This window comes from Argopecten irradians, chromosome 14, assembly GCF_041381155.1.
Source record: "Argopecten irradians isolate NY chromosome 14, Ai_NY, whole genome shotgun sequence".
Taxonomy (NCBI): Eukaryota; Metazoa; Mollusca; class Bivalvia; order Pectinida; family Pectinidae; genus Argopecten; species Argopecten irradians.
The window spans coordinates 26305380-26332025 of record NC_091147.1 but is presented as its reverse complement, the minus strand read 5'-3'; the positions used below and the strand labels follow the sequence as shown (position 1 = coordinate 26332025).

General features: G+C 34.7%; 1 protein-coding gene across 1 annotated transcript in view; it reads right to left on the bottom strand.

Annotated features, from left to right (window-relative positions):
• Positions 1–25300, bottom strand: part of LOC138307502 (guanine nucleotide exchange factor DBS-like) — an 86969-nt gene extending 61669 nt beyond the window's left edge. The window contains 1 exon segment of the mRNA XM_069248286.1: positions 23861–25300. Within this exon segment, the coding sequence (XP_069104387.1) occupies positions 23861–24350 (490 nt within the window). The 5' untranslated portion in view covers positions 24351–25300.
• Positions 25301–26646: the final 1346 nt, after the last annotated feature.

The following is a 26646-nucleotide window of genomic DNA, read 5'->3' as shown; positions in this document are numbered from 1 at the left end:
TAGATGAATCTTTAATTTATGCATTTTTGAACTGAGGAGAAAACTTCAATAATTTAATTAACTCATTCATCCCTAACAGTCTATAATGAACTGTTCCAGCTAAAGTTTTAGAAGGGTTCAAATGTGTCTTCAGGGGTGAATAAGTATACATATTATTAACCTAGCTGAGAAGTCAAATAAGCACACAAAATTCTAGGAATACATTACACCAATAACATATTATTTTTTGCAATTAACATATTATGGTAATTACAATTACCATTTTCATTCAGTTGGTGTTTGTCATTTTACTAATATGCCATAAACAAGCAGCATAAGACAAAAATAATTTCATTTTTCTGCTGTTTTAAAAATTATCAAAATCTGTTATGTAGCTATATATAGGTATGGCTCCATTAGGACTGGCCAATTTGACTGTTTGAAAATGCCTGTAGGAGAATTTTATAATCAGGAAAAATGTCACCATGCAATGCAGATTTAAAATTGCAAAATACATTTCGAATTCGCCATTGGCATCAATATATTGGCAACTGACAGCGCTAGTCCTGAATGTGCATGCATACATTGTTTTTCAATAATAGAGCGCCATATATATATATAGCCATTACATCAGCATTCTTGAAAATCAGAAATTGTTTCTCTACATTTTCTTAAAATTTTATTTAACTAGTTGATTTCATTTAGTTTTAATTCCAACTGACATTTCATATTTTTTCCAGCTGATATTTTTAGACGCATTCATTCTTCTGCTGAAGCAGCCATTAATTATATAATTATCACCATTGCCTTTTAAGATCTTGTCACAATTACTGTGCTAATTAGAATTAATAGAACTGAGTTCCTTACAATTAGACAAAGACACCTTCACAGAAATCCTCTATTAATCTTTAATTTGTTTTTATTGTAATCTAAAAATATCACATTTTTTTAAAATTTTACTCTGAAAATATCACAAATGTCATAAATTAAACTATTTAATTTTTATAGAGATTAAATACCTTTTAATTACTAGACAATTTTAGATTGTCAACATTATTAATTGTTGACATTATTTTAATTGTTACTTAATAACACAAGAATTCCATGGAAGTGGATGTGTTGCCAGCACAGCATCATAAAAAATAGTTATTTACAGTTGAAAATATTGTTAATAATTAAGTGAAGTTATCAAGTCCTGTAACTCTTGCAAATATTGAATGATTTTGACCAGTATCGAACCCATCTAGGATCTCATTGATATAAAGCAATACACCCAATTTGGTTGAAATCGGACAATAAATACTAAAGTTATTGAGCAGAAACCATGGATTTATTTGTTTTGACAACTTTTAAGTCCCGTAACTCTTGCAAATATTGACGGATCTCGACCATTATTGAACTCATCCAAGATCTCATTGATATATAAAGCAGTTTATAAGATTTGGTTGAAATTGGACAATAAATATTTAAGTTATCGAGCTGAAACCATGGATTTATCTGTTTTGACGATTTCAAAGTCCCGTAACTCTTGTAAGTATTGACAGATTTTGACCATTATCAAACTCATTCGAGATCTCATTGATATAAAGCAATATACCAAGTTTAGTTGAAATCGGACGATAAATACTTAAGTTATGGCACGGAAACCATTTCCCGAACGCCAACGCCGACGGCCACATAGTGATACCTAAGTGTCGCCCTTGCGTTGCAGGCAACACAATAAGTATTTAGCTAAGAAATTATCACTCTATAGCTAGCACCCCATTATGAATAAAAGCCTGTTCACTGCTATAGAGTGATCTTGTTGTCTTAAGATGGACCCTGAGTCTCAAATTCCACTTAGTAAATAAGGATTGGATTTGTCAGCCTAGTGAATGACCACAATTAGGGTCCAAAAAATGTAAAATTCAACAAAATTTGACCTCAGTAAAATAACCACTTGGCAATAAGGAGCATTTTCTTTTATTCCATTGTGTGATCTTTATGGACAGGTTTTAAATATGACTCTATTTTGATAAATCACATGATGCAGTATTCAATTGTTATATGACATGTGACATCACATGAAAATTGATTGACCTTAATTTGAAATCAATTTTTAATATGGTTGAGTGTTTTGTTACTAGGCTACAGCTGTTATTCTGAATGACATAAAGCAACTGGCATTATTCATTTTTTCAGTATCTTACAAATGTGAAATTTCTTGAATAATATACATGTTTAGTTCTGCTATTTCAAAAATCTTGTTTTACAAAACACAGACTTACAGCTGTGTCTACAATTAAAATTTAAAGTGAATCATCTATAATTAGAATAGATAAACTTCAAAGTAAATTATTGATATTTCCATCAGTGTGCTATCTAAACAATTAACATATAAATATGCAACTGTAAACTAAAAAGTACTTAAATCTAAAACACATCTAACATAATAATATATTACCGTACTTATACATATACACATCAAAATATACTTCAACCATTATGTCATTGTTATTAAACTTTTTAATACAAAATTTGTTTGATAGTATGTAATTGCTTTCATTTCCATCTTATTTTAATTTCTAAATTTTCAATGCTTTTTGTACATACCGTATTCAACCTTAGAAGCGCTCATGTCCCTATAAGCGCCCCTTCCCCTTTTTGAGGCCTCGATTTCAATTGCCCAGGCATAAATTAAGACCAAAACTACACAAAAATGTATAGATTTGCTATACAATTTCATTCTATTAGCACCTTTTAATTCTTTTCAATTTGTATACGCCCTGGGCGCTTGTTGGGTCGAATACGGTATCTACTTTTTTATATATCAGAAACAAATCAGGAAGAGACCCAGAAGACCTGTATTAACTCATTCACCCCTTGAAACTTTATAATGAACTGTTCCAAATTTTGAATTAGAAGAGTTTAAATATGCCTAAAGGGGTGAAGGAATTAAATGTCAAAATTCCTCATAACATGAAGATGTATGCATCAAGCTTTTACTTTTCTTCAGTTTCTTAGAGCATCAATCTAACTTCAGTTTTATTGTTTTGTTTTTACCTGACCTATATTCATTAGTCCTTACTTCCTTTATTTCCTCTCATCACTTTATACCACTAACTCATATCTTCGTCAACTCATCAATCATTCTTCATTTACTTTCATCTTTCGTTCCACTTGACTTAAATGACTCCAGTTAAACATTTTTCTTTCAAATTACAAGAAATATAGCTTATATTCTTAAACCTGCCTTTGTGACCATCTCTGTATAAAGACCACCTGCTTAATATAACAACATTTTCAGGATCCCAAATGCCTATTTTTAATGCAATGGGACCTTTGTATAAAGACCACTTGGCTATATATATCTGAAGAGCTCCCTTGAATGGGGTGAAAGCGCTACCTAGTCAGTCGTTATTATTTTTATTTCTTATATATATGTATAATAAATAAATGTTGAATATCCTTGTGATGGAAATTAAATAGAAAAAATAAAACTAAAACAAATCTGCGATCGATCTCTAACGTTTTCCCAGCTGCTACTGTTCTTCAGGAGATTTTTATTATTAGTTGTGTTTTTTTTTTATTTACTGGTATATTTATTGACAATTTCTAATCATGCAGCCCCTTGGGGGGTCTTTAATAGACAGGTTTGACTGCAAGTTGACCGTAAAACAAGACCTTCTGCTTTATTACATAACATTTACATTTGTACTTCTTCTATAAGGTTCCTATATAATGCAAATGGCCATCATTTTCAATGCAATGAAAAATAGTGACATCAATGCGTAATCAGTTGACCTGTGTGTGAGACCACTCGACTTATAATATTGTAAAATTGTCAGATCTTGGCAGGTTTTTTTAAATAGACAATGTTATTTGTATTATTTATAAATTAAGTCATATGTATAAAAAAAACTTACTTGAGTGGTCATTTTGTCCAAAAAGTTTAACTTTGACCGCAGCGAATCCTGACACCTCCTCAAAACAAAACTGTCGTAAAAGAGCCAAGCACATATCTAAGTGTCTCTATAGTACTCATCCAACGTCCCAACTAAGGATTTTATCAAAGGCACAAACTCTTAATGTCAGCTCTACTAACACTTAAAGTCACTTTCTAATCACACCTAGCTATGCATAGCACACGTTTATTATATTTTACAGACTTTTCTTTTCAGCTGAAATATAATTAATAAAGATTTTTGATCCTGAAATGTGAATTTTCAGCTTCCTCCTTGGAACAGAAGCATTGTATTTCAACAGAATCTTTAATATTTCATCCATTAAAACAGAATTTTGTAGTTTCCAATATCATGTGATGTATAATTTCCCTTGAATGATAATGCTAGGAAGATCAAGTTCTCATTGAAATGAAGGTGATGAAGGCGTAATGCGTTGTTGAATTGCAATAGTATCCAAAAGAAATTTGCAGATCTCTTAAACATTAAATTCTTCTGATCCAGGGATTGTTTGTTGCATTGAATTGCCAGTGATCTGGCCCTGTATGCTATCAGAGTATGTAGTGGCTGGTGGCTAGCTAATATGAACTTCAATGGAAGGCTATATAAACAGTCATATACACAGGTAGTGAAAGAACTTAACATACACATCAGGATGCATTCTGAACACACTTTCTGTCATGTTTTAACACTTCCATATTGTTTTTCAGCATTTTCAGACGTTTGGATCATTAAATTCCAAAGATATTCATGATACCATGTTTTCCATTAAAAGAGTAGTAGGATTAGTAAGGCTAGTTTGCCTATTTCGTCCATTAGATTCTTACATAATCACCTAAGGTCACTGAATTAAGAACCACAAAGAATGAAATCCTAAGTTCCCAAACATAAAACTTTGCATGTGACACCTATTTTGATGAATCAATTCAATGCTGACTGGACAGTCTCTCTCTCTATATATACTGTACTCATAATTGCTACAGCTATTAATTTCCATACAGGGCGAAAATCAATCCCTTATCAATTTCATCCATCAAGAAATAAAGCACAATAAATCCAACAGTTTCAGATTCAACGAATCATTTTGATAATTTCTCTTTTGACTAAAATCCTGTCCAACACATCATTAAGGTCAGTTTGGAATGACGTTAAGAGTGGATATACTGTGATCTAGAAAAATGAAACTCTGAACATCTGTGCCAATCCAACCACGTAAATATCTGATTTTGTCACGGTGGTTTGATTTTAGATGGACGACAGAAAAGTGTCGAGTTTGTGAATAGATTACAAAACCATGGCAACAGCTGGTTGGATTAAAAAAGTTTATAGATATTACATTCAAGGATTGTGTACAAGCTGTTTTAAATATATGTAACGAAATATTAGGTAAAATAGGTAAGTGCCATTACAACAGCCAAAGGAGACCTCACTCGTTCATCTTTTATTACCAACTTGTTTCGCCTTTACTTACAGCTTCATAAGGACAAAAACGCTACAATTTTTTAGCTGTAAAGAACATAACATGCGAATACCATTTTGATTATTATCTGTGATATATAGATTTCATAATAATAATATAAGACGCGTCCTCTAGAATATATGTGATGTCATATGATCAAAAATTATGTCATTCCTCATCTAGGAGTTACTTCCCCTTATTTTCATAAACCTCACCACGCCAATATCGTGAGAAGACTAAGATAGGCTACTTCTAATGTCTAATCCAATTGACACTAACATCTTTTTGTTAATAAAATATTTCGAAATTGAAAAATATGTGATGTCCCATGTTCTAGAGGATGCCTACCATAACGACTGAGCAATTGCTTCTTTTGCTCAGTCTGTATATATAGCCATCAGTTTTACACATGGGAGACAGGAGTTTGATTCCTGGTTAGGACAAAAGATCATGACTCAACAGGAATGTGTAAAATATACCTGTTTTTCTTTACATTGGTGCCAAACCAGGTAACCCATAGAAGGTAGATTGATTGCAGTCTCATCTTGGATTGAGATTTGGAGTTAAACAAGAGATGCCAGAGGGATCTTGGCGCCCACCAAAGAATGATCTATGTCTGACAATGGAAAGATGGATCTTTTCTCTGCTTTTCAAATTTTTACTACATACTACATATGAAATTTGAGAAAGATCCTTTCCTTACCCTCTGAGATATATCGCAGTAACAAACTTCAATTATCAAAATCCAAGATGGCTACCTGTAAGCCATAGCCATCTTGTTAACAGTCTGTCTCAAATTTCTTTTGTAGGTTCCTGTAGGACCTGCGTTGTGCATAATGCATTTTGGGAACAAGTTGGCTAATATGCACAACTAAGGTCCTAGGGGAACCTACATATGAAATTTGAAAAAGATCCCTTTAGTGCTTTCTGAGAAATAGGTAACAAGAATTGTTAACGGACGGACGGACCACGGACGAAAGGCGATTTGAAAATCTCAGAAAAGAGGGGGAGTAACTATTGAAAGTTACTCAGTAAAATGAGCTGGTGTGACTTGTGCACAGACTCTATTGAAAGTTACTCAGTAAAATGAGCTGGTGTGACTTGTGCACAGACTATTGAAAGTTACTCAGTAAAATGAGCTGGTGTGACTACTGGTGCACAGACTCTTTTAAAAGTCACTCAGTAAAATGAGCTGGTGTGACTACTGGTGCACAGACTCTATTAAAAGTCACTCAGTAAAATGAGCTGATTTGACTTGTGCACAGACTCTATTGAAAGTTACTCAGTAAAATGAGCTGGTGTGACTTGTGCACAGACTCTATTGAAAGTTACTCAGTAAAATGAGCTGGTGTGACTTGTGCACAGACTCTATTAAAAGTCACTCAGTAAAATGAGCTGGTGTGACTTGTGCACAGACTCTATTGAAAGTCACTCAGTAAAATGAGCTGGTGTGACTACTGTGCACAGACTCTATAAAAGTCACTCAGTAAAATGAGCTGGTGTGACTTGTGCACAGACTCTATTAAAAGTCACTCAGTAAAATGAGCTGGTGTGAACTTGTGCACAGACTCTATTAAAAGTCACTCAGTAAAATGAGCTGGTGTGACTTGTGCACAGACTCTATTAAAAGTCACTCAGTAAAATGAGCTGGTGTGACTTGTGCACAGACTCTATTGAAAGTCACTCAGTAAAATGAGCTGGTGTGACTTGTGCACAGACTCTATTGAAAGTTACTCAGTAAAATGAGCTGGTGTGACTTGTGCACAGACTCTATTAAAAGTCACTCAGTAAAATGAGCTGGTGTGACTTGTGCACAGACTCTATTGAAAGTCACTCAGTAAAATGAGCTGGTGTGACTTGTGCACAGACTCTATTGAAAGTCACTCAGTAAAATGAGCTGGTGTGACTTGTGCACAGACTCTATTAAAAGTCACTCAGTAAAATGAGCTGGTGTGACTTGTGCACAGACTCTATTAAAAGTCACTCAGTAAAATGAGCTGATTTGACTTGTGCACAGACTCTATTAAAAGTCACTCAGTAAAATGAGCTGGTGTGACTTGTGCACAGACTCTATTAAAAGTCACTCAGTAAAATGAGCTGGTGTGACTTGTGCACAGACTCTATTGAAAGTTACTCAGTAAAATGAGCTGGTGTGACTTGTGCACAGACTCTATTAAAAGTCACTCAGTAAAATGAGCTGGTGTGACTTGTGCACAGACTCTATTAAAAGTCACTCAGTAAAATGAGCTGGTGTGACTTGTGCACAGACTCTATTGAAAGTTACTCAGTAAAATGAGCTGGTGTGACTTGTGCACAGACTCTATTGAAAGTCACTCAGTAAAATGAGCTGGTGTGACTTGTGCACAGACTCTATTGAAAGTTACTCAGTAAAATGAGCTGGTGTGACTTGTGCACAGACTCTAATCATTCAGCTGACAGAGCATCATTGCCTTCTTTGACTCAGTCTGTGCAACGATAGATTTTCACATCACATTTAGGGGTCGAGGTGGCCGAGTGGTTAAGAGATCTCAACAAATGCCACAAGCCCTCCACCTCTGGGTTGCGAGTTTGAATCTCAAGTTGGGCAGTTGCCAGGTACTAACTGCTGGTTGGTGGTTTTTCTTCGGTTACTCTATCTTTCCCCGACCAACATAACTGGCATATCCTTACATAATCCTAGCTCTTAATAGGACGTTAAGCTAATAAAAACCACATCGGAGACCAAGATTGGATTCCTGGTGTGGGTACTTGACAGGAATGTGTATATTTCTACATGGTGCTTACATCATTGCATAACACAGCTAAATTGAATACATATATATGCTTCTTTGCTCTAACCCTAATAAAACTGGATCAGAAATATTTGTACTGAGCCTGCAGTACCATGCGGTCAAGATAATTATGCTTCAATCGAGAGCAAATTGGATAATTCCGGATTCAGAGCGTGTTAGAAGAGTTAATTTAATCAAATACAGCAATCCTGGTCGTTTATTGGAGTACGTGACATTAGTGCCCAGATATTTGTTTTGCAGCTTCCAGAAACTAAGCAGACAATACTTTATGTAAATTGCTGTATTTCTATGTAATATTAGATCTGTACTTGAAATATATATCTCCCACAGCTAGGAAATCTGAACTATATACAATCAATATAGAGTACCAACTGAGCTCCAATTTGGTGTGGAAACTTTCACATTCACAATGATGTAGACAGACATAAGAGGAACTTATATTCATGAGGAACTTGCACGAGCGGCCAATTTTCTCTTTTCTAATCCTGCTAGACCATACATGTTTTGAAATATAAAAATGCTGGGATTATGAATAAGATAAATTTAATCAGGCAAATGGTCTCTAATGACAGGTAGTCTGGTAGATGGTCTCTAATGACAGGTGATCTCTAACAACAGGTGATCTCTAATGACAGGTGGTCTCTAATGACCGGTGGTCTCTAATGACAGGTTATCTCTATAGACAGGTGGTCTCTAATAACATGTGGTCTCTAATAACCGGTGGTCTCTACTGACAGTTGGTATCTAATGGCAGGTGGTCTCTAATGACAGGTGATATCTAATGGCAGGTGGTCTCTAATGACAGGTGATCTCTAATGACAGGTGGTCTCTAATGACAGTTGGTATCTAATGACAGGTGGTCTCTAATGACAGGTGGTCTCTAATGACAGGTGGTCTCTAATGACAGGTGATCTCTAATGACAGGTGGTCTCTAATGACAGGTGGCTCGAATGACAGGTGGTCTCTAATGGCAGGTGGTCTCTAATGACAGTTGGTATCTAATGACAGGTTATCTCTAATGACAGGTGGTCTCTAATGACAGTTGGTATCTAATGACAGGTGGTCTCTAATGACAGGTGGTCTCTAATGACAGGTGATCTCTAATGACAGGTGGTCTCTAATGACAGTTGGTATCTAATGGCAGGTGGTCTCTAATGACAGTTGGTATCTAATGACAAGTGGTCTCTAATGACAGGTTGTCTCTAATGACAGGTGGTCTCTAATGACAGGTGGTCTCTAATGACAGGTGGTCTCTAATGACAGGTGATTTCTAATGACAGGTGGTCTCTAATGACAGGTGGTCTCTAATGACAGGTGGTCTCTAATGACAGGTGGTCTCTAATGACAGGTGGTCTCTAATGACAGGTGGTCTCTAATGACAGGTGGTCTCTAATGACAGGTGATCTCTAATGATAGGTGATCTCTAATGACAGGTGATCTCTAATGGCAGTTGGTATCTAATGACAGGTGGTCTCTAATGGCAGTTGGTCTCTAATGACAGGTGGTCTCTAATGACAGGTGGTCTCTAATGACAGGTGATCTCTAATGACAGGTGATCTCTAATGACAGGTGGCTCGAATGACAGGTGGTCTCTAATGACAGTTGGTATCTAATGGCAGGTGGTCTCAAATGACAGGTGATCTCTAATGACAGGTGGTCTCTAATGACAGGTGGTCTCTATTGACAGTTGGTATCTAATGGCAGGTGGTCTCTAATGGCAGGTGATCTTTAATGACAGGTGGCTCTAATGACATGGTTTCTAATGGCAGGTAGTCTCTTATGACAGGTATGAAATGGCTGGGGAGATAATTGGGTATTTGTACATATACAGTTACTTAGTTGTTATTATTTATTTAGCTCTGCTTCATCAAAGACCATGGATGTGCTTTGTTTATATATTGAGAAAACACAACAAAAACTGCATATTCATGGAGTGAATTATGACAGTTATCATTGATATATACGGTATATATATATATGTAAGTATGTACACATAAATCACATGTGCATACCACAGCTTTAGCCTTAATTAAATCTGCTATGTAAAATAATTTACATTGCATATAAATGGACTTGCAAATTTTATGTAAAGCTATATATACACAGACAGGTAAGTAAATGTGTTTGACTGGCCACCAGACCGTAAGTTGCTGATAAGACTTTCTCAGCAGAATTCTTTACTAGATTATCTCCCCCTAGTTTAAAACTTAGAATCAGGCATGTAGTAGCTAGAGACAAAAATAATCAAGCCAAATTTAGTGATTTTTTTAATATTCTAGAGACTGGTGGCTAGAGACTGGTGGCCAGTCTAACATACATGTAAGCTAGGAGGATTATAACACAGGCAGCAGAATAGAGATTCTGAGGGGAGGGGGGTCCTTTTACTTTAAGGAACAGCTGATTTTCAGTTACAGAGCTTTCCTTAACTTCTGTAATACTTTCCTAGGGAGAATTTTAAGTAAAGAAATTCCTTAAAGTTAAAAAATGTACAGGGTCAAGGCTTTATTTTATATTTTGTTGATGGAGGAAAGCTGGAGTACCATGAAAAGACTATCAACCAACCAGGATATAATCACCACAAAATGATGATTACCATGTACTAGTTCTGATTTGCCAACAGATACAACAGCCGAGGGGCCACAAACTCAGTGGCACTCTATTATCCTAGCTCTGATTTCTCAAAACAAAGGTATAAACTAATCTCAAAAAATGAGTTTATTTCTTATGTAATTTACATGTATATGAAGATCTTTGACTGAAGCCAATTTTTTAACTTCAGTTTGTCTTGACAATTTGGGGCCCAATGATTTCAGAATCAGGTAGAATTTTAGACACCTTAACCACTATAACTCACTGCATTCCCTGAAGGACAGCTTAGGATGATACCAACAATAAATGCCAATTAGGATGATAGAAACCTTCTACCTGTACATGGTTTTATCATGTAATGTAAATTATTTACTATGTAAAGATTTGGTACAAATGTCTGCATAGCCCTGATTTCTGGAGAAAAAAAATTGTTTCAAGAAATTGGAGCAAAACACCTATAGCTCTGTGAGATCTATAAGAATCATCAATGATTTAAAACATAACCAAAATTTAATTCATGTTCATATTAATTAGCAATCAATTTACTTCTTACTGAACCACAATTTTAAGTTCCTGCATCACCTAACAAAATTCTTGTCCATGGAATATAAAGTGTCAATCTAAGATAGTATGTGACATATTCTAAAATGCAAACAATTCCCACCTGGCTGAAATTAAAACGTGTCTCTGCATTGTATGTACCTGTAGCAGGAAGTATACAGGTAGAAATACAGTATGTATACAGGTGTATTTAGCTAAGGTATGGTTTAATTTGTACATATTTTTAGGTACAACATATGTATGTTGTAAAATTCACACATTCAGGGTATAGTAAGTAATGGGTAGGATACACATATACAGGAGTAATAAAATTCAATTTCAACAGGTTACCCCTTAAAAACTTCACCACAACTTTAAACCAGAATATTCCTGAGGCATATATATGCAGGTATACATTTATTACCTTTACCTGTACACATCTTGACCAGACCGACATTAATTTATTAAGATTTTAAAACCTACCTTTATAATCTTCACTTAACATGGTGAGCTTTGAGTTGATTTCTCTCCAAACTAAAACATCCTGGACTAAATTATATCCTCGAGTGTGTCAAATGTCGTCAACCGACCTTCCATTTAATATACTTCACGTCATTTAAATCTGCATACCAAGATATGTACACAACTTTTGAAACGTACAACCTATAAATAAATCTCTGTCACCAATATGCTTGAACTTGAAACTTATAAACTCCTCACCAATACACATCAAACCATCATAAATGTGATGGTATATGGATATGTGAACCTGTAAAATCACAAGCTATATTTACTCATATGTAAATGTCATATGATTAAAGTCATCACAGCTGACTTAAATTTCGTGACGTCTACCCCGTTTCTAAATATACACCCATGGAAATTTCATCCAATGTATACATATACCAGTATAGGTACTAATTAAATATCCTATGAAGTTCATGCTTTTGAATAATGGAAATAGTGAATTTATATCTCATGACTATATTTATGGGTGACACAACATCAGACTAGACCACTAATATAAATGTATTGTAGGCTTTAAATACCTGACAATGTATGTATATGGTATCTACGGATCCTGTAGATCAAGTTGACTATGCTTATCAATTTAACAATATTCATTGAATTTCGGACTATAATAATGGACTTGCTTTGCTGGGTTATTAGGTCAATACATACACAGTCAGAGTTTAAACTATGAACTCAGAAGTAAATTTAGAAATTGAAACTTTCCATTCATGATCCCCTGGCTATTAATATCATCAACTGATTTCTCTTTCATCATTTTTAAAAAATCCAAAATTTTTCTTTTTTTCTTTTTTTTTTTTATCTTACAAACTTCTAGCAATGGTTGGTAATTATAATAGTAATTAATTTAGGTCAAAGATCAAAATGTAGGTCACAGTGACCTGATGTTGAAATGTATATGTGACATATTGATCATGTGCATAAAACCACTTCACCGAGCTACAATGATGCATCAAGTATTATATATATGATTATGAAGTATGTTGTAACGCCTTACAATAAGAGGAGCTAGATCTAGTTAGTCTGGACAACTTGTTTTTAAAATGGAGGTCAAAGCTCAAGATGTAGGTAAAAGACATAAGTTGGTAATTGTGACACATGCTCCATACTGCACTATAGTGCTTCACTTAAATGTCTGACACTTGCCAATATAGGAAGTTTAACATATTGATACCCTAAAGACACATATGAACTCTTCTTATTCTAAATCAGAAACAGTCTATTATGGAATTTCAGGGGTGAAGAATAAGTTAAAGACATGCGCATCAAAGGATACCTGTAAAAGTTATCGCCGAGACCGATGGATTATAGACAAACCTTTACAGAAAAAAATATGATATATAATTTTAATCTGATCATTATGTCAAACTCATCCTTCTCCAACATTTTCCCCTTTTTTGGCTTTTATTTATTCATTTGATTTCATGTTGGGTTTTTTTCCAATTTAAATTCAAATAGCTTGTGTGTTATCTATTATTGATTTTAAGGAAGTGTCCATGAATAACTATGCATTTTAAATATTCATGGGATTCTTATTCATTACAAGAAAGAGATACTGCATGATAAGCACAATCAATAACACATCCTTTATCTGTGCATAAAATAACAAATACAAATGGCCATATTCAATCAACGATTTTAGATAAAAGTCATTATTGTTCTTGTAAACAAAGCCTCTATACGTATGACTGCAGTCTGGAATCATAGTCTTACAGACTCTTGAGGCTATAATCATTGTCTTTCTGACTCTTGAGTCATTGCAATTCCATAGCTAATACATCCAGTAATTTCTCATGAAAAATGCAGTCTATCATTGACACTCGGGAGGATAGGCGTCGCCAAAGCCATAATAGTGCCGTAAATATGCTGAGTAATCCCTGTACTCTTCTACTGACCAAAACTTACATCATTGATATTTCTCATGGGTGTAATTATGTGTAACAGCTTCCTTCGACACAATGACAGAATTACGTTCAGTTTCAAATAAATCGTACTGTCAGTAACAAGGAAGAAATGCTTTCTCTCAGAAAATAAATCATCCATTATTTACAATACCAGTGTCAGCGTGACATTGAACGGGAAACTAATGACTGAGATTTGAAAAACAAAAGCCGATACAAAACACAGTGAGCTCAAATAAAACAGCAATGTAGCAGATGTGACCATCCTTTATGCTGTAAGTGGCAATTCTCATTTGGGTTTGCAAGAACTCATAAATTTCTCCCCAATGACTTCTTTGACCCAATTGATAAATCTCAGCTGTCGATATTTCAATACTTAGGCCACTGACCTCTGTTTTGTGACATTGTATTGACCATTATAAATAGCTTTATTTCCTGTGGTACAAAAAAAATATATATGACCTTGAACTTTGCTGCCTTGTGGAATAATACCCGGGTACCACCGGAATTATGTTTTTAAGTCATGTAGAATGATCTTGAACTTTCTTTCCTGGTATTGCAACATGACCTTGAACTTAATTTCCTCAGAGAAGAATTGCATCCTGGTCATATTAAAATGACCTTGAACTATAGATAATGAAGTAACTTGGAGTATATTTATGCAAATAACTTTAATACAGTACTAGTATAACCCCTTCAATTCGAACTCTTAATCGTCAATATTACTGAAATACCCTAGCTGTATCCCTCCAACTATTAACCAGGTCATCTCCAGATCGAGATAAACAGGTTTTACAGTAACGTAAACCCTTGATAATCCAGACACTTTCAATCCTACATTAAACCGTCTATATCACAATTGTAATCTGACTACCACCCGAAGGTGGGACTAATCGACGGTAAATAGTACTTTACCCACGTCGTTTTTGAAACCCCAGTATTAATACAAGAGGCCCATATGGGTCTTAACGGTCACCTGAGTTCGGATATAAAATGAAACATAGACATATAAACACTATATACTGTCCCCTGAAGTCAGTCAGTGATTTTATAAATTTGACTTTTTAATCTATGAAGAGTATTTGCTTTCATCAAACCTGTGAACTCTGAAGAAGATTTTTTGAAAATTTAATCATTTTGACCCCGTTTGGTTCTGCCCCTTTGGTGCCTCAGGGCGTCAGTGAGGACAGATATGGATGTTAAAATGTTATATCTCAGGCTAATAATTCTAATCAATTTTGGCTCACTTTCTATGAAAATTGAGCAAATAATGTTCATAAATGTGTTTTTCCTACAAACTAAAGATAACATGACCCCCTCTCCAGGGGGTAATATGATACCCCAGGGTCATATAATTCACAATTTTTTTAAAGGACCTTATAAGAGCTTCCATCTTTGAAAACCATTTGATTCTTCTATTTCAAGAATTTTAGAAGAAGATTTTTGAAGTTTTAGCCTATTTGACCCCTTTTGACTCCACCCCTAAGGCCCCTGGGTTCAGTCATGGAAAATTTGTACATAGGATACAATGGTCATCTCATACTTATAATTCTGAGAAACTAGAGACCCCAGAGTCATAAAATTCAAATTTTTTGTAAAGGACCTTATGACCTTTCTATCTATGAAGTGTATTTGATTCTACCACGTATATCTGTGAGTATAGAAGAAGATTTTTGAAATTTTAGTCAATTTTATCACTTTTGGCCCCTGACCCACATCCCTCTCGGGGGTGTGGACCAAATAATTTACAATTTTGATTGGCCTTATGCCTTAGAAGGTTTGTGCAAAATTTCATTGAAATTGCTTGAGCAGTTTTGGGGAAGAAGTCGAAAATGTGTGTTAATTGTTTACGGACATATACGACGGACGACGTACTAAAAGCGATCAAAAAGGTCACTTGAGACTTCGTCTCATGTGACCCAATAAGCTTTCACATTAATCTGGTCCCTAACATTTCCGTCTGGACTGCAGTTTTCCGGACTATTGGCGTCCTGTTTATCAGGGGATCATTGTATATATCCCTGGTACATATCCATGGGCCCTGTATTACCTTCAGCTTACAATCTATATACCATCTACATCTCTACCATTAACACCTGTTATAGATGCTTTATGCCCATATGGCATGGAATACCAAGACTGTAAAAAGCTTTCACAATCTGAATCTCTTAACACATGCACTGTGAAATTTGTTTTTTTCATTTAAAACATTCGTCTATATCTAATATGTAACCCTGAGAACATGCAACTCTGAGGCCAACAGCAAAAACCGTCTGGAAAACCATCCCATTTTATGAGTTAAAAGTTCATTTCCCTAAAGGCATTCATTTTCTTTCAAAGCATTTAAAAAAAAAAACTTTCTGCACCTATTACTATATACGTGTCTGAAAGTTGGGTCGATTGTCACTCATTTACTTAGAGTTACGTTCATCCAATGTGTCTAGACATGCAACACTGACATCTAAGATTTTCATCTTTTAATTTAAGAACACATTAACTTGAAGTCAAAACACTCACCCTCTAATTCTTCATCAATTTCAATATAAACATTATAATTTGTCATAATAATTTTGTCTTACTATATATATACCTACCGTAGATCATTACATTTTAACAATGTGTTGATCAAAACTGCATGATCATGAAAAATATGCATAGCGTGTTTTTGAAACAATGTGATTTTTTGGAAAGTTCGTTTTTAATATAAATTGAAGGATTTCCATTACAAAGGAGAAATATACTGTATTTTCCCATACAATCGCGAAAATGAATTTTAGTTGTGGCCCAAAAGTGAAACCATAGAGGCCTAAAACGCAAAAATAAATTGACATGAAAATGTCCATAGGTATGTGATAATGCAAAATTAAGCTACTTAAAGAGACAATTCACTCAAGTTAATTCTTTTACATAACCAAGAAGCAAACTATGGCATAAACGTATTGTTCTACATTTCTTATGAAACATATAACATAAAATATTGACAAATTCCATGTCAATGTTTAGTATTTTAATTGATACCGCTGTAATTACAAATTGTTGATCAATACGATTAAGCAGATACAATATGTGCGCTGTACCCATACCCGAGCCAAAGTCACGCACATTAAACAAATGAACTACATAACCACTGAGGAGGTGATAAAATGATTTTGAGGCAAGAAAATTTACCTAATAAGGTAAACACATTACTGTCAGAGCGATTTGATCAGTTCTAGACAAAAGTTGCATTACTCTACGAGCAAGGGATAGGGTTCGGCATACAAGATGATCGACCACAATGTGTAATGGCAGACAGCGAGCGAGTTTGAACATTTCAAGCGTATTTCACCACCATGGGCTTTTCTGGCATGTAACAGTAAAACCATTAGATCTGGGTTTTTTCCGATATATGCACATATTTTAATGTTCTCTTAGACTGAATTGTCCCTTAAATTATAATTATCACAGTAATTATCAAGCTCTGTTATTTCAGGTGCATGTAAAACATTCGAGTTGGAAGGAGGGGGGATCAATACCAAGGATAAAAAAATGCAGCTTGGAAACAAACTTATAATGGAGGCCATATGTAATCAATCTTATCTTATAGAAACACTTGCCCTAACAAATACCAATAGATTCTGATAGATGACGAGATGGAGGAAGCAGACATAATCTAGATCCCATGGGAGTCATTATCCACAGTCAGTCCTATGGAGCTCTCTACCTTACAAACCTTACCAGATTCACCCTTGAAGGCAGATTTAGACTCTTCTAAATCAATTATTAGACCAGTCCATTATGAATTTTCGGGGGTATATGAGGTAATACATTGACATCCAGCCCACACACCAATGGGATCTGATAAAACAGCCCACGTTTATAATGGAACCTGACAAACAATGTCTGTCAACATTCTCCAGACAAAACAACCTACCGGGTATTTTGTCCTATTGTGCAGATGTGACAAATTTTACTCCTGGTAAAAGGAGAATAATAGCTATGGAGACTGCACAGTCAGCCATATTGGGAGTATATGAAGCATTTTATTATATGGCTGTGTGTTTTGCTTGCTCCTTATTGGCTGAAACTACACTTTCCCGCCACAATACAACATGATATCCACCAGAAAATTCCAAACTATGCATTGACACATCATCCAAGGTTGATATAAGATTCTGAAACCCCTAGGTCGTACCCGAATATAAAAATCTTGCATTGTGACGTTATGTAAAATGACGTCACAATCACTTCACGGGTTGAAATAAGATACCAATGGGTCCAGGTCGTACCCAAATATAGTGTAAAAAGGGAATTTCTGTGACGTCATGCAAATATCTATTTTGTGACGTCATCATTCAGGGAGATGTGTCGGGGAGCAGCAGGTTTACTGGAATCAATGTGACCCTGCCAATATTTGTTTTGTCAGATTTTTTTTTCGAAATTATTCAACAGGACTATATAAGGAGTATCGGGGAGAGGGATTGCTCACTATCATGAAGGGGAAGTACATGTACATATACATGTAGTCAAATGGTTTACATTATGTAAATACCTTATATAATAAAACAGATATTGACCTGTTTTCAGGTGGATACGGGGATTTATCAACTCTTCGAAAGTGATATTACCTTCAGCCTCGGGTTATATCACTTCCCCATGTTGATAAATCACCGTATCCACCTGAAAACAGATCAATATTTGTATAAGAATGTTTTTTATTCAAGTGTATTTGTTTGCCGAAAAACAACAAAATTAAGATTCCGGTTTCCTTCCCACTTTAAGACCAGGCCTTCGCATGCTTTCATCCAGTCCATCGAAAATGATCTGTATAAGTTGTACAACTTTTTTTGTAATCAATGAAAAAATAAAATTTAATTAAATTTTTGTGATTTAATGAACTAAAAAGGATGAAATTAGATTTTAGTAACTTAGAATTTTCATGGTCTGGTTTTTAAGGATATAAATATTCAACCATCTCCCAATATTTTGTGGATCAAATTTTTGCCATCATACTGTAATGACCTGCAAACAAAAAATTAACGAAAAAATTATCAACCCAGCGAAAATATTACTAATGATTATGTATGGGCAATTACAAATAGGGCATTGGGATTTGATTGTTAAACTGAAAAATGTTTAAAAGTAAAACTTTTTTGTTACTTTGTTGGGTACATTTTTTTTTTTACATCCATTGAACATCCAGGACTATATAGTATATACAGATATGGCAGGTTTAGGGAGTTGGAGCCAGAGTACAGAGTGCATAAACCATCCATTTACAGTCAGTATATATCTAAGGTAACTGTCCCACATTATCATGGGATTCAAACTCAAAACCCAGAGGTGAAGGGTTAGTGGTAAGATCAGGAGAATATTATACTAAAGTATTAAGGGGAGGATTGTGGTGTGTTGAAAAGAAAGAATAAGATATTGAGAAAATTAGGGTTCATCTGGATCGAGTTAGAGAGAAATATCAGGTTTAGGCTGATGTTGCACCAAAATCCTCAAAACTGAATTCTTCTCAATAACCGAAAGGCCCAGAGCACTGATATTTGGCCTGTAGCATGCTGGGATGAAGGGCTAACAGGTTTGTTAAAATAAATTACCTTGACCTATTCAAGGTCACAGGGGTCAAAAAGGCTAAAATCTTTAAACAACTTCTTCTCAATTTGGTTTTATTTGCCTACACTTTGGGTTTGTCCTTTCAGTTTAAAACTAAAGGTCATTATTTCAATAAAAATGTGCACTCAGGTTAAATCACTTGTTTATAAAGCCTCAGGTGCATGAGATCATCATGGCTGACAAGATTTACTGTTAGTTTTGAAGAATTTCAACATAAAACTGCCAGCTAATATACAGATTATGGTCTTTTACATTATTGCTCTGACATTGATTTAACCTTCTGTCTATAAACAAAAGATAAATACTCTATCATGGGAACATCCTAACACCATGTGACTGCAATTCCACAAATATGTAGTTTTACAACAGTTGACGCCATATCTGAAGTCTGAGAAAAAACAATATATCATTGAAAGCCTTCGGGTAAAAACAAAACACCATAGTCAAAGTCACATCAATGTTTGGTTTACAACCATGATTATATAATCAGACATAAAAACCAAGAATGATGATGATTCAGATCTGTAACTAGACCTCCTTTATCGACCATAGATGGCGCCACTAGCTGTTTCATATATAAATTCTCTGTCAAGATATTCTGCAACAGAAAAGTACTAAGACTTAAATGTGCAATATGTCAAGAATAAGTATACATTTATATATAATTCATAATTTTATAGGTACAACCTCGAAAGCCATCTTTATATTCACATCAACATTTGATAACCAAAATGCAATTTGGATATAAATATCAATTATAAAATTTGCACATGAACACAAATAATTTAGAGAATTTCACTTCCACTTTTAATGTTTAATTACTGACTTATATTCAATGTTGGATTATTAATATATATAATAGCTATAATTTTTCTTTCAAAAATATTTTTTTACTCTTTTAGTGGTACCATGGGAAGGATTTTGATTTACATGCATATGGTCACTTGTCGCAAAAAGACCGGGAATCGTTTAATAGAGTTGAAATATATAGTCAAAATGTGCTGCGGAGGAAGTTAAGTGGTCGCTTAGACCAGAAAGTTGCTTAAGAGAAATGGTCATTAATTACTAGTTATACAGATCGACTGTACTTATAAGCTCAGACAAATTCTAATTGTATTTACATTTACATGGTCACATCTAGCTGCTGAAGTGTCTGTAATCTTTGTTTTGATAAGACGAGTCAGACAAAATGTGACCGAGATGAGCATACCATAGGTAATATATTCTCCCCCACCTCTGTATACCTTCATTTGATGGTTGAGGTTTTAAAATATTTCTAATACTCAGTAGGTATCTTCAAAGTCTTCATAATTACAACCTCTATCATGTATTTCTAATTATTTCTTCTTAGTTTTATGTGTTTGTCTAGACTGGCAACCAGTCTCTAGAATATTAAAAAAAGCACTAAAATTTGGCTTGATTATTTCTGTCTCTACTACATGCCTGATTCTAAGTTTTAAACTAGGGGGAGATAATCTAGTAAAGAACTCTGCTGAGAAAGCCTTATCAACAACTTAGGGTCTGGTGGCCAGTCTAGTGTTTGTCCGACAATAATTTCCGGTAGAATACCAATCAGTCTATAGTGTGATTTGTTTATTTACTGTTTTCTATGTTATAGCTATAGCTGTCAAACTGATGATCCACGACTAACTTTTCACATCTATATGTTGCATGTATATGTTGCTATTGATTTTTGATGTGGTCCAGAGGCTGAGGGCTCTATATTTAGGCCTATGACTCACCATCATCGGTATATTGACAAACAGTCCTCTGACCATGCATGTAAAACTTATGTATCCTATGAATTTAAATAACAGAACTTAAAAACTCTTATGTACAACATCAATATCCAAGCATACGGAGGATGTCACTGATTATTTTTTAATTCACAGAAATCTATAACACAAGTTTTCAAACTCTCTTAAACTTCTAATCCTTGACAGACAGACAAAGTGGCATCATCTTTACAATTGTGATGTACTGGGTCTAAAGATGGAAAACAGCTATTAATTAAGCAATTCACCATTCACAATTTTTCAGTATATTCATAGATCTTGAAAGCTTATTTATATGTACGTAGTATTACGAGCATGTTTATCAAGTATGGCCAAATATCAGAGTACCACATGATCCATTTAAGTATATAGTTTGGTGTTGATTTGCTTATTAATCACTATAAATATCTATATATATAGTGTCCAATTACATAATATATTAACCATTATCTGGCATTTAAACATCCAGTGTGTATAGTGTATAACTTATACTATATAGATACATATATTGTAGATTATGAGTCATGTAAGATGGATCGATCATATGTATGTAAATAAAAATAGGACAGATGTGACAAACCGTCGTCATCAGCCAGCTGTGTTAAGTGTTTATAGTCCCTAAAACAGGACTTCTTTAACATAGGACTCGATACGTAGCTGGACTACGATGAATACCGTAGTCCAACTTTTATGGTAATTAAAATTCACAATTTTCATTTTTTTTAAAGCTTGCGAAAATTCACATTTCTGTGCAAACTTTAAAATTGAATGGAAGTTTCTTTCCATATAAATACATATAGTGTATATAGATATCAATTTGCAGAAATTAGATTTCATGACTTTTTTGGGAAGTTTGCGAAAGTAAATCACATATGAAAAAATTAAAGTTGGTCTCAGAATGAATTGCAAGAATTGATGAAAATAAAGATTTGCTTTTTGATGGCATTGAGTTACTTTAAATCAGATTGATAGCAATAAGTCTCAATTGCAAGGAATGGTACCAATTCAATTGCTGTATAAGAAGCATTTTTGCTGAAACAGTTTATGTCCCCTAGCTGCCACTTGCTGTAATTAAGCTATATGTAATTTAATTGCAATTATGACCTTGATCTATTTTAGTAACACTGCATGACTAAAACAGGGGACTTGTATCTATAGGTATTTGTATTCAAATCAGATCTGAAAGCTGCATGCATATAACATTTAGATGCATGCATTCATCAATTAATGGGCTATCCATGTCATGTACCAAAAACTTAAGGAACGTCTGCAAGACATAGATAATAACCTCATGTCATGGACATGCGCATGCAGGATATAATTCAAGGAAGAGAAATGCATTCGGTTAACATTTTATGATAATCTGTGTCTCGCTACCCCCTCCCCGAATGCAAATAACATTTGAATGATAAATCCTCATATATTGCTCAAGTCACCAAAAATATTTCCTCATATGATAATATAGACTAGCCATCAGTCTCTAGAATATTGGAAAAATCACTAAAAGGATTTGGCTTTATTATTTTTGTCTGTACTTATGTTATACATGTCTGTTTCTAAGTTTCAAACTAGGGGGAGATAATCTAGCAAAGAACTTGAGAAAGTCTGATCAACAACTTAGGATCTGGAGACCATGTGTAATAATAATGTAACACCAACAATTTCCTGATTTTGCAATCCAATAATTTCATGGTTGAAACTACAAACAGAAAAATACTCAAAGTGTCATCTGGCCCACAACATTGTGTAGTCTCTATAATCTTTGTCAATATAGAAACGAATTGCCCTTTTAGAAACTCCCGTTGCTATGGTGCATAACATTACCATTGATCTCAGAGTGTACTCGAGTAATCCCTGACAAAGCAAGTATTGTTTTTCATTTAAATATGGCCCTTAAGAATTTGATATGAAATACATGTTTTTCTTAATCTCTTGAGACATTCACATGAAACACTGGCGGTGGTTCTTCCAACGATTAAACCATCAGATTGCTAATTAATTCATTCACCCCTGGAAACACATTTAGGATCTTCTCAATCAAAGACTAGACCAGTCCATTATCTGAACTTCAGGGTTGTTTGAGTTAACTCAGAAAACACTAGTGCAGCCACAGAACGGGAGACAATCAAAAGATCAAAAACTTTAAGTAGCAATTTCCAAAAGCAATCTCAATAATTTGATTTTAGCAAATTCTAGATAATGAGCTGCAAACCTTTAACCTAGGTTTTCAAAAGCCCTGAACGGGTTTGTTCACAGAAAATGATTAAAATGCACAGTTTAACAAACATTCCAAGGCTCTGTAGCTGTCAAATGGTATAGTGTCCAAGCATGATACAAAAGTTTGCACCTGGAGAAAATTAGACCACTAACTTAATAAAAACAAGAGCTGTTGGAGAACAGCAAAGCTCGCCTATTCAGTTAAACATTTATGATGACTTAAGCTTAAACAAATGACGAAACAGAAACTTGCTCAGAAACTTTAACGTGAAATGGGACGCCAACACTGACGCCGACGCCGGGGTGACAACCTTAGCTCCCCCTATTCTTCGAATAGGCGAGCTAATTAATTAACATCAGTATCTACAAAGTATCAGTCCCATGTGGGATTTCTCCATAACTAAAACAGGACATTTTAAGTTCTGTTAAGCATTGCTGACATATTGCTATCCTTACATTATGGAAAATTAAACACCTGTAAATTGCTTACAGGTGAAAACTACCTAACTCATTCTATAAATAGTAACAAACCTACCTGTCGGAGGGGGTTGCCCTGGTTCATCAAGTTGTGCATGTTTTAAAGCATACGCTGCCTCATGCCTTTGTTTATTTAGTTCAGCAAGTCTTTCTTTCATTTCAATATCGTCATCGGCATCAGGGCCCCATTCTGACTCGCTTGTTGTTGTTGTGTTGCTAAGCTGTCTGTGGTGCCCTGCTCTTGGGGGTCCATTTCCGAGCCCCAAATAATATGCCCTATCAGGGCTGTCATCTGTTGTGTCATCGGTGGAATATTGGGATCCCGAATATTGTGATGAGCTATACATACACGGGGCCACTCCTAGAGTTTCTTGACCTGCGGTTGTTGAATTATAATCATCCAACACTGACGACTTACGTCGGAAATTCTCAAGGAAATTGTCAATGTCCCGTTCGATTTTTGCTACCTGTGACCCCTGCAGGGCCGTAGGACGAACCCCACTTACTGCATTAAAAACTTTCTTCATTTTTGCATTCACTGTTGCCATGTCATATTATACTGTTATGAGGATATAGGCTAGCTGTCACGGTGTTTAGTCATCCACGACCATAATACAACTGCTGACATTTTCATATCGGGATCGACATCACATGTTTGTGTTTCATCTATCGGTAATTTGTCTCGCATCTAGTCACTCACAGAATGTTATAAATCCCAGAGACTGCTACACTATAGGAAAACACTACTTATCATTCATATGATTCCATCTTCACTGTAAGCAATGCTTTCTTTCTAAGGCCTTTTTAATAAATCATTATTTTTTTAATTTCTTATCACAACAATCTTTCAAGGTCCTTTTCATAAAACATCTCTTTTCAATTTTTTAACGTAGATTTGCAGTGAATTTCAAGTTAGTCAGCTGTCTTTTGATTTGTTTGCTGAATTGCTAAAGAACTTTGTACTGTCATGAAACACAAATATTTTCCGTAAAATTGTGAAGCTCTATTTGTTCTTGCTTTAAGATAAAACTGCTGCCTCATCAAAATTGTAAGTCACACTTGGAAGAAATTACGTTAAATCCATTTCATGAATGATTCCCTTGCCGATTAGTATAGTTGTTATTTGTCTTGGAAAATGTTGACGAACGAATCCTTAATTACGTTATGTATAGCCAGACCATAACGTATAATGATATATAACATCGACGTCTTCTCTGTTTACAGAATTTATCGACGATTAACCGGAGAGTGATTCTAGACGTTCAATTCTAATCTAGACCTCCTATTGGTTTAACTTGCATGACCGCTAACTCTTTAGTTTGATAACTAGCTTCCAACACTCAATTCATTTTCTCCTCTTCCAAATTACACAACTGCATTATCAACTCAGAGCCAGCTGAGACAAAGTGTTAAATATTGTAACGTCTTTTCCCAATTTCCCTGCTAAAATTGGTATTTTTGTCCAAAGCATGTGGAGATTCCAGATTCAGCAAGACAATGACAGGAATTTAAACAGTTGATGTGGGGTTTTTTTGGTTCAAATAAAAAAAGATTTTTTTTTATATAAAAATGTCAACTTATCTGTGTGATCAATGTTCTTGTTACTACATTTCAACTACTAGTTTTGGTATCATCACTATCAGATGATTTTTATTTTTTTTTTTTTTTTGTGAATTCAGAAATTTGATTCCTTATTTGAAACCAGAGATTTTAGACATTTTTTTAGTCAAAATCACAATTACTGAATATAAGACTCTACAAAAGTGAGACTTAAAGACGTCCTGACAAAACGTCACATTTCTTTAACTTCAAGGTTTCATGTATCAGAACACCCTAAAGATATCTGATACACCCAAAACATCATTTCATTATTGTATTTTTGACAGTGGTATAATGTTACCACTTTCCAACAGATATTATTTTCTTCGTCATCACAACTTACTAATCTCAGTTTCAAAGAACATTAATTTGAATCTATATTTGGAGAATTGTAAAAGTTCTAATGAATTGAATATTTATTATTTCATTTTATCCTCATTTCTCATATTTCCTTTGATATTCTAAAATTGGTTTATCAGATTTTCAGTTAAAAAGCTTTTTTTTTCCAAAAAAAAAAACCTATTGAGCAAAAATATCCATCACCTTTATAATGATCATATTGACATTTTCTTCGTAACCTAGCTGTAATGATGAAGCTGTTTCCTTAAGCTATAGTCACCCGGTCCAACGACATTGTTGTGGTGTTCATGGGACAATAACCACACTGCTTATCAACTCAATTTATCTCTGATAATCACGAAATGATATGAAAAACGATCACTGTACACAAATTCTTTACGACTGAACAAACACAAGCATCTCCGGTGATCTTAAATGATCCGAGCGATATAAAATCCAAGATTCACTTTGAAGCAGCCATTTGGTTTGCTGGTAGAGGAAGCTGTAGTCAAGTTTGTACATCAGATCCACGTTTTTCTGATTTCTAGCAAAAACAGGCAGTTTAGCAGAATGTTAAATATTTGTTCCTGCGTGTTTTTACCAACATTATAATAGAAAATTAATGTACATGTGTCACCGGAGTGTTGGAATCTTAGAACATCTCAAGGAGGTCTTGGAATTCACACAACAGAACTAACCTTCACCTCAAACTGCTTAAGCATTCACATACATGTAACACACCTGTAGTCTGCTGCTTCGGAGGCTGAGATGGTATCTAAAGTCATTAGCGTACCTGTAAATGAATCCCGACATTCACCTGTTACAGGTATATACATTGTCTGAAGGCTGCAAGTCAGATCAATTTCTGTAGCTGTATCAGTGATGCAGATTTTGCCTCGTTACCCT